A 10,555-nucleotide genomic window follows, 5' to 3' on the forward strand; every position below is an offset into this window, starting at 1 on the left:
TAAAGTCTGTAATTGATTTCTTCAATGTGTGATAACAAGGTGCTGCTGTAAACTCCAGCTCTTGAAGCGATTGATCAATTTATTATATGAATAATGGGCTGCACCGGGGCTGCAACTAATAATTATTTTCATTAGTTATCTTTTTTAATTAAAGCGACATGCCAACAATTACACACATTGAAGATAAGTTTGTTCTTCATGTGGAGCACTACTCAGCCTGTTAAAACAGTTTCATAATTCCAGACAACAACCCAGTGATGTCATAGTGATGTCATTAGGGTTATCTCGGCCTGGGCATCCCCAAGGGCAGGAATTTTCCTCAGCAGATACTGTGGGCCAAACTTTAGAAAAAAATTGTTATTGTTTACTAATTTAAGACTTGTTAAAAATAAGAAGAATTAATAATAAATTAAAAAAAAAATTAAATAAGATCTATGAGTTTGTTCATACTTGATATACTTGACATACATTTGGAAAAGACAGGAATCTGTCTAAACTTGCCTTCTAATCTGCACCAAATTATAATCAACCACCCGAACCCCAGCCACAAAACTGATAACTTTATGCATCATAGTAGCAAGAAGAAAAAAATGTTCCATATGTATCAGGACGCTTTTTTTCCCTCATATTTTCTGAATTCATATATATTACGCAGGCTGGATGGTGTGGCGGGCCGTATGTGTCCTACAGGCCGTCAGTTGAGAAACACAGTCTTAGACCTTGCCATGTGCTTCTGGGATTGCTCTTCTGAAATTATAGTTCCACTTTCTTCCTATAGTCATTTTTTACATCTTTTACGGCTCTTCTTACACTGTAGGCTGCTGCTTTATAAGTTTCCAGACTGCAGTCTGTATTTCGTGTGTTCAAAGCATCCGGGATGGCTCTGGTAATCCATAGTTTCTGGTTGTGTTATGATTTAAGTGTTGTTTTGGGTCAGTTGCTTCAGTTGTTTTACAAGGGACTGGTTGCAATTGATGGATCTGTCTTGGTTCTGTTTCCCAGTTGGCAAACTACCCTGATTCATGAAGTCTCAATGCTAATAAATGTCTTATCAAACCTTTTATGAAACAATCAAACAACTAATATAACTAACTAATGTTAACTATATTTTTTCTTTAGGATTTAACAAGAACAATGTAGTGGCGACTCCTCTATAGAGAATTTATGTAGCTGATCATCAATTTTAGGGGAATCTTTCTGTCAAAGTCAAATGAAAATCAATATTTAACCCCCATCAACTTCTGTAAGCAGACCGCACGTATTTGGAGAAGGCAGATTGTTAAAAAAGAAAAAGAAAAAAACTGTTTTACACCTGAAATGAAACTGTTGTGTCTGCCCTCTCAGCAGGTAACATTTAACTTAAATTAAGTTCCTTCAACTTTGGCTACTTTAAAATCTTAAAAACTTTGAAATCATCAGATTTGGATTAGGAGTTAATGAGATGCTATTGAACCCCGATGTTAGGCCTCTGCCACTTCACTTTCGACCGTTCTTTCTATGAAATGTTGTTTGCAAATCCTCCAGTTTTTTGGGAAATATGATGGTAAGTCGCTGGAGTACCTTTTTAAAGTGATTTATGATTTTGTCAATAAAACGTCAGAGGTAATGAAAAATGCCCCGCACAATTTCCCATCACAAAGCCCAAGGTGATGTCTTCAAATTGCTTTTTCTGACTCATCAACGCTCCAAAGACATTCAATTTGCAGTCTTAGTAAACAGAAAAAGCAACAAACTCTCACGTTTAAGAACCAGTGAATGTTCGGCATTTGCTTGCAAAATGATTAATTATTTATCAAAACAGTTGTGTGTTAGACTGATTTTCCATCAGTCAGCACAATACCGTCCCAAAGTGTGGAGTGACAAAAAGCACTCCTTTTTGTCAGTGGCTACCTTTCTGGACGTGGATAAATGTTTGATCACTGTACAAAAGTATCATGAGCGTCGTCTTCGCCACACAATGTGGAGTCTGCGATCAGTGTGAGGCGTAATGGAGCAGCGACTGAAGCAGAGCTCAGAACCAGGCTGCTAAATTGACTTCCCGGGGGGGTGGAGGGATTCATTCAAAACACTTTAGCACTTAATGCTGCCGTACAGCAGACTGACTACACCGCCATTCCCTCACTAGTCTCTCTCACGCTGTCTCTCTCCCCCCATTGCCTGTCACTGTGCTGTCATGACAACCAGTTCAGATTAGCAGATCATTAGCAATAAGCCCTGTGAATGGATCTTAATAATAACTGTAATTATTTGACTTTAATGCTCTTTTTTCACATGTTAATGCCTAATTTTACTGCGGTGTAGGATTTTGGAGTTATTATTTCATTGGCATGTTTAACTGCCCTCTGATCAGCAGGGTGGTGATAATTATGATCTACAGGACGATTGGTGTTAAAACTTAAATTCCTGTTCCTGGAAATGTTTTAATATTACAAATACAATGTCACATAACTGACAAAGTTTGGCAAAAATGTCACAGCGCTTCTTTTCAGTCATAACTCAGCCAAAAGGACGTCTCACACACACTTGCTCTGTGCAGTACTGTTTGATGTCCATCACCGACCGCAAAATGATATGATAATCAGTGTGTCATTTCTAGCCATTTTTAACCAACATTGCACGTCATCTCATAAGCGACCTTTAATGTATAGCTATATTTGTGCAAATCATTTGCTAACCAGGGTAACACACAGCACTTGAGCGGGGAGTATTCTGTCATACATCAGAACGTGACTGTGTCTTAAGGCTTTTGCTCACTGCTTTTGTTGTTTTTGGTCTGCACTTTTTGAATCCATCATCGGGAAACAAACGTTACGCACATTGACTCAGATTCATTTTATTGTTTTGTTTGTTGAGAAAAATCCCAATACGAGACAAATGAAGGGCCACGTTTGCTCCTGTGCCTCTTTACACTGGAGTTTCCTCTGTCTGTCACCACTCTCTCCCGACGTCTTACATTTGGCACCGCGGCTGAAGGGACTGAGCTGTCCTTCCTCTCTGTCCCTGTGCGGACCTGAATTTTAATATCTGACATGCTGAATGTGAGCTATCTATCCGTTTTCTCCTGTTTTGAAGCCTTGAGTTGAGCATTGAGTTGCAATCTTGGATTTTTGGAGCCAGATTTGACTATATTGGAGATGGTGGAGAAAACCCTTAATGCCAGCTGTTAGCTTGGTTAGCGCGATGCATTTACAGCTATGGTTAACTGTGATAATGCTAATGCTCATTTCCACTTGTGAAAAACAGGCTTAAAACCATCAAACTGAACATCTGACTCCTTGGAGGGTCTTTGAGTGCAACTTAATGCTAAACAAGACTTTTTTTAGGCAACAGAAATGTCACAATTGATTTTTATAAACTGAAAACACACTGAAATAGAGACAGTGGCAGCTGCACCTGTACTCTGGAGTTATGGCACGGTTACATGACCTAACCAACGTTATTACTGTGGTAGCAGCTTGTCAGTGGACGTCACCCAACTGTCACTAGAAGAAGCCGCAAAACTTAAAGCCTTAATAACTTTCAAGTGAACGATTTTTTTAAAAAACTCCCCTTACAGTTGTGATATATGTTGAAATTATCTAGAGACCAAAACTGTTTTGTGTACCAGGCTGTAAACATGTTTATTTCTGCAGTAAAGTTAGGTATTTTATTGTGGAGGTCTATGGACTCACTCTTGGAGCCAGCCTCAAATGGCCGTTAGCGGAACTGCAGCCTTTGGTACGACAGTAAAAAGTCTCCCCCATTAATATTACAGTCTCTATAATACAGTCCACCCAGTTTCTACTTGTTATTCTTTAAATAATATCAAGTCACAGTCACAATAATGCACATCCTAGTTATTTCTCTGTGCGGTCTGCGTGACGCCACAGAAGATAAACACATAATGAGAAGCATTAAAGTGCAGGATGTCCTGCTCTCAGTCCTCACATCTGTATTTCTCCATGAGGCCCCATGTGTTGCTGATGATGCACGATGACATCAACAAAAACTGTTCAGTGAATGAGTCACCTATCAGCCTGTAAAACTTAATGTGTACAGTTCATGTCTTTCAGTTTAAAAATAATGCAGGTGGCCCAAAGAGCTGCTCTGCCGCCCCAGCTCCTAACAGATGTGTTTCCTCTCCAGGCTGTTGAATCAGCGCTCTGTGTGGTCTGTTTGGGCCGTGTTTAATTAGTTTCTGCTAACCACAAATGAACACTGTCATTACTTAGTATTTCCCACTGCGAAAGCTGCATCACCACAATTAACCTCTTCCACTCCACCAGGACGCCGGCTTTTATTTATGTGTGATGATGTTAGTCCTCAGAGTAGCCATTTCATCGGAGTGAGACCATGTTTTGAAAGAGACATCACTGTATGAAATGATCGGTTATGACCTCTAGAATAATCACAGCCTCTTGAAACTTTATGAACACAAACTATAAAACTTGGACATTTAGAGGATAGATGGCTTTCTTTGGTAATAAGGGGGGGTTCTTAGCAGCTTTCTTGCCAAAACATTTAATTGTCACATAAATCTCCAAATGTTAAAAGTCACAGCATGAATTTTTTCGATGGTGCTCCTCCAGATCTTGGTGGAGCATTTATTGCTGTAGTGTGGCACAGTGCATTCTGGTATTTGTAGGTTTTCAATCTCATGAGCAAACGCAACCTTTTTCTCTGTTTTCTCTCATCATGTTGCACCTATTTCAAAAGTATTTGCATCTTTCTGCTGTAGACACAGATCAGTTTTATTAAAAGGGCAACTTTTCAGCAGTGAAATACTCCTTCACAAGTTTGAATAGGCACCGAACCAAAACACCGTGTTACTTTTAGAGATGTGACTAAAGAGCCTTGACATAGAGCTGAGCTGCAGCTCAAATTAATCTTCTAGCTTTCACATCATGTACACTAAAATCTGACAGGTTGATCTTACTTTTAATAATCTTGATTGCCTTGAAAAAGTAAAGTACATATAACTATAAATCTTAATTTGTGTTTATTCTTTATCTAAGTTTTAAGTTTACTTAAAACTTAACTGTATTTACTATTTTTGTGAATATAATTGCAACTTAAAAATGACCAGTAAAGTTATCCTAAGTTTTTTGTAAGTGTTAGCGACCAAGTCACTGACTCAGCTTTAAAAAAAAAAGTTTAAAAAAAACTTAAAATAATTACCTCAATCTGCAACACATTTCACATTCAAATCAATTTCACAAGTTCGATTAACACAACTGCTTTGAAATTGAGTTGAGAATGAGTTCAGATGTATTTCATAACCTAACATCAGCTTCAACTCCATCCATACATCATTCCAGTATTTCTCCATTTTCATACATTCCCAAAAAAGATGAGTATTTCCTGCATTATTTTCCCTTCTAAAAGTATATTTACTTTTATAATAATGCTTTTTTAATAATGGAATATCTGATTATAAACTTCCAACAAAATTCTTTGCACATCCTGGAGCTGGTAGTCGATTGTCGTATGCTTCATATATTAAACCATTTTTCATCTTATAACTGTATTTTGCTTTCTTTCACCCATTTCTCTTGAATATACAGTGTAGCGGTTTTTCTGTTCATCACTAGACGGTGACATAACTAACTGATTAATAAAATAAACTTATCAATTAGATATAAAGTAAACATAAATTAGTTCATTTTCCAGGATATTTTCAAGTAAAATCAACTTGTCAGATTTTACAGTGTATACCATTTCTATATATCTCCCCAACAAGATCTCCTGACCCCTTTAAAAAAAACAAAAATGGGCTTATGGTGTGGTGGGGTGGAGTGTAAGAGGTTAAAACTATGATCCTGTGGCCTGATACTTTTTGTAACTTATTCAGGAGACTTCCACTGAGTACTAATGTAATTCAAAGTGACACGACAGCATGAAACGATACAGCCATCTTTCAATTTGCTCAGAGGGGAAGCTGGGTCTCACGATTTCGTGAGGTGCATCGCCAAATGAGGATATTCTGGGCTGAAGGAAAACTAAGCGTGCAGTGGCTGTGTAGGAATAGACCTCGCTCAGGGAAGGACAGAGGTGAAAACAAGCTGATCTGCAAACAGGAAGAGGGGGAGCGAGGTCGAGGAAAGGGGACGAATATGATGATTTAGTGATTTGGTCAGAGAAAGGAGGAGAAATGGATATTGAGTGGCTGTAGGGAGACTGATTGCAATAAGGGCTGTCGATAAGTTTGAAGCGAGCTGTGAGGGGAGGAAAGGAGATGACACGGGGAGAAGTAGAGGTAGCGCAACATGGAATGAAGCCTTGAAAGTCCCACATACAAAAACAAAACAAAAAAAAAGCCAGGAGGACAGAGAGTGAGACGAAGAAAGACGGGGAGGGGGAGGTAGCGAGACATAAAAATGGATCAAGCAGCCAGTGAAGTAAAGAAGGAGGGAGTGATGGAGAGGGAGGAGGTGTGGAAAAGCAGCCATGATGAGATGGATTCTACTGGACCATGAGATTGATGACTCTGCTTCAGAAAGAGAAGGAGAGGGAAGAGATAGTCGGGACGGGGGGAGGAATAAGAAAAAAGCCCTGATGAAAAGAACCATAGCGCCCCGAAAGACCCGACAAAATCTGGAGTCTGATAAAGGAATGAGCCGCTTTTATCTCAGCCCTTCCATCTTAAAACACAGCACGAGCCGCATCGTCGCACATTTCTCTATCTGTAATAGGATCTATAGCACTTTTTTTGTTCGTCGTCAGTTATGCATTGCGAAATACATCCCCAGAAGAAGAACATCAAAAGAGATTATGTCTGGAGCAAATAAAAGTCTGTTTGTAAAGACGGATTCTGTGAATTGATTATCCATCAACGCCTCAGAATGCAAACATCAACACACAGGGGGCATTTGAGTATAATAAAGCCATATTTAGAGCTTAAATTCATCCCCTCATGGTCTGTCAGGGTGTCCAATTAGAGCGGTGGAAGATTCCCCACAGCAGTCCAGCTAACGAAGGAGAAGCTCATTATCGTAAAAATATGTAAAATCCACATGCCAACTTCAGTCTGACATTGAGGAGTGAGAAAGCAAGGGAGCAAATGGGGAGTAAGACCACGAGAATAAAAGGAAGTGGATATTAATCTGTTCCCATGAGAACGTTTCACTTTCACCTTCTCCGCCTTGATCCTTCTCCCTCCTCCTCCTCCTCCTCCTCCTTCTCCTCTCAGACTGCCGGAGTGGCTCTGATTTGCCAGCCCGCGTCTGCTCCGGAGGGGATAAGAAGGAGATAAACAGCGTTTGCAAACAGAAAGTGGTCGAAGCTGAGGCAGATCAGGCCCTATCAATGGGGAGAGTTTCCTGGGATATTCACAGTCTTCAGACCACAGAGCTGTTATCAGAGGCGGTGATAGAACGATAGGGTAACTGGCTGTGGCGCCGCGCCGCCTGCCGAGCCACTGGACTGACGTTATGAGCCGTAATGAATAGGGGATAAAAAAATACTGTTAGATATGTGGCACGCCGCGCTGCTATAAATGCCTTTTTCTGAAAATGAAACATGTTAGAAGTTTCACCTTTTGTCAACATGCTTATCTTCCTGCTGCCGTTTCATTATGTTATGATTTATGTCCACTGACTGTCTGTTTTCTCATCTTTTTTTAGATGCTGTCACAGAGAGCTGAAAGCGTTCGCGAGAGCTGCGATGGGACACAGTGAGGCCGCCGACGAGATAAGAGATCTCTGCAGCGCTCCTTTTCAATCAAAACACTAGACAGTAAGGAAGTCCATTATCTAAGATTAATGTCAGCTGCGTTGCGGAGGCAGCCTCAAGCTGCACCGCCAGATCTGAGACAACCCATGGAGGCGTGGCCTCGACGTTTCCAACGCTGCCGCCGCTAACACCAGCCGAGTGAACAGCGATGCCTTCTAAGGTCTCCTGCTTATACTTGCTGACGGTGGTTTGCTGGGCCAGCGCTCTGTGGTACCTGAGTGTGTCCCGCCCCTCCACTTCCTACGTGGGCCAGCTCACTATCCCCGTACGCAAAACGCCCAAGCTGAACAAAAACACCACCTTTAGCAACATCCGCACGCGCTCGCTCAACCCGCACGACTTCGGCTACCTCATTAACGAGGCCAAGAAGTGCGAGGCGGAGCCGCCCTTCCTCGTCATCCTCATCAGCACCACCCACAAGGAATTCGACGCCCGTCAGGCCATCAGAGAAACATGGGGTGATGAGAGCACATTTCCGGATGTGCGCGTGGTCACACTCTTCCTGTTGGGCCGCAGCACCGATGCTGTCCTCAACCAGATGGTGGAGCAGGAGAGTCAGATATTTCATGACATCGTCGTGGAGGATTTTATCGACTCTTACCACAATCTGACGCTTAAGACCCTGATGGGCATGCGCTGGTTGGCCACATTTTGCTCTAAGGCTCAATATGTCCTCAAGACGGACAGCGACATCTTCGTCAACATGGAGAATCTCATCTACAACCTGCTGAAGCCCACCACCAAGCCCAGGAGGAGGTACTTCACCGGCTACGTCATCAACGGCGGGCCAATCAGAGACATGCGCAGCAAGTGGTACATGCCCAGGGATTTGTACCCTGAGAGCAAGTACCCGCCGTTCTGCTCCGGCACCGGGTACGTCTTCTCCGCAGACGTGGCCGAGCTCATATACAAGACCTCTCTACACACCAGGCTGCTGCACCTGGAGGACGTGTACGTCGGCGTGTGCCTCCGCAAGCTGGGCATCCACCCCTTCCAGAACAGTGGCTTCAACCACTGGAAGATGGCATACAGCCTCTGCCGCTACCGCCGCGTGGTCACCGTGCACCAGATCTCCCCCGAGGAGATGCACCGGATCTGGAACGACATGACCAGCAAGAAACATCTCAAATGTTAGCACGACTGTTAGCGCCGGGGGGAGAGTCAGGGAGGAACTGAATGTCCTCTTATCACCTGCGTCCCCATCATTGGCAAATACTGTACAGCACGCAGGGAGTCGAGGGAACAGTGTTGACGAAGCGTCCGCCGCTTTGTCCGGACGCCGATTGCTTTGCCAGGAGTCTCAGACAGTGCAAGGCCAAAGCAGACTCCTCTGTATTCTACATATTTTCTCACTTCAAGGTGTTTATGAGACAAAACAGCCACAAAGTTGGAAACCCAAAAAAATGTTTAAAAAGTTCAGGTGGTTGTTTGCCAGCAGCACTATAATTCTTAGGGAAAAACACGACAGGAAACTTAGCAGCTCATGTTCAACTGCTCATTTACACAAGACACAAACTGTTCCCAGTTACTAAACTGCAGATTACATTAATGCCAACACTTCTTTGAACCCAGACATTCGCCTCTCGGGTCAATCACAAGCTCTAATTATGAATGTTCCTCATGTATTTTCAGTTGTTGTACTTTTTCTGAACAAGGTGTTAATGTTGGATGTACTGTCTGGCGCCGCAGCAGCTGTCGTCATCGTGAGGACCGTGGTGAGTTTACAATGTGATGACTCATTTAGATAGGCGTTGTGTCATGTTGCTCTAGAAAGCAGTGGAACTAGAAGTGTTAATGACTGGACCTGTTTGCCTCTGTGATGTTCTTTTTCAGGAGCAGACGTATTTTCTTACAGCTGATCTTTGTATCATGCAATGAAAAAAAGTATCCGGACAGCGTGAAGACATCGGCTGCTCGCATTCCCAAGTGAATGTTACTTCTGTTAAAAGTGTAATGTGCAGTTATTTGTCCCAGGCAGCACTGTGAACAGGCTGCAGACTATTATATTTTCTATTACTTGAACACGAAGGAGAACAGATGTACTGTAAGAGCAGTGAGGACGAATATAACACTTTTGAGTGCTTTCTTCTTTTCAATTACTTGAGATTAAATAAAGCGCTTTTATAAGACCCGATATTGTAGTTATTACCCAAAACAATCTAATAGTTTTGAATTTGCTGGATTTATCACAAGTTAATACACCAGCATGCATGTGAGGAAATGAGATTACACTCTTCGACTGTTGAGAAACATGAGCCGTAGAGTGGGAGCGTCTCATTAGGGCTGCTGCTCTTTGCGGCAGCTGTGCTCAGTTTGAAGCGGGTCCCAGCTCTCAACACGTCACCGACGGGCTGCTGTGGAAACAACACGGACGCACTCTTCTCCGTGCAGGTGTTGGCGCATGTGCGTAAGTGGAGAGCAGACTGTGAGCATTGTGTGATTAAATCAAACGTAGCATCTGTGCAATTGGCAGCTGAATGGCTGCTTTCAACCATAATGTCAAGAGGAATCACCGAGCCGGCTGGATTTTTATGTTAAAATACAGAGCATAAATCCTTCTTCTCAATGTGATTGATACCTTCTCTATTGTTTGTATTTTTTTCATTTTCTTTCTTTTTTTTTTTTTTTTTTTGTTTGTTTTGTTTTTTTCCTTACAACCCCGCAAATCCAAAAACTGCGCACAAGTCACAGACAAAATATTTAAAGTAAAGAGCTTGACTGTAGAGGCTGTTATCGCCGTAGAAACTGTTTTCTGTAGTTTTTACACTCAGGATCCCAGTGAAACACTTGTCGCAGTGTGGCGTTTTGATAGCCTGAAAACGCCACACTGCGACAAGTGTTTCAT

At 42.2% G+C, this 10,555-nt stretch overlaps 1 protein-coding gene across 4 annotated transcripts in view; it reads left to right on the forward strand.

Annotated features, from left to right (window-relative positions):
- The window catches only part of LOC121962812 (beta-1,3-galactosyltransferase 1-like), a 126,892-nt gene extending 117,125 nt beyond the window's left edge, over nt 1-9,767 (forward strand). For 3 of the 4 annotated variants that reach the window (XM_042513118.1, XM_042513116.1, XM_042513117.1), the window contains one exon: nt 7,602-9,767. In XM_042513118.1, the coding sequence (XP_042369052.1) occupies nt 7,859-8,845 (987 nt within the window). In that variant the 5' untranslated portion in view covers nt 7,602-7,858 and the 3' untranslated portion in view covers nt 8,846-9,767. The remainder of the gene's footprint in view (nt 1-7,601) is intronic. The other variant, XR_006107166.1, reaches the window with a different exon arrangement.
- Nucleotides 9,768-10,555: the final 788 nt, after the last annotated feature.

Source organism: Plectropomus leopardus, chromosome 24 (assembly GCF_008729295.1).
Source record: "Plectropomus leopardus isolate mb chromosome 24, YSFRI_Pleo_2.0, whole genome shotgun sequence".
Taxonomy (NCBI): domain Eukaryota; kingdom Metazoa; phylum Chordata; class Actinopteri; order Perciformes; family Serranidae; genus Plectropomus; species Plectropomus leopardus.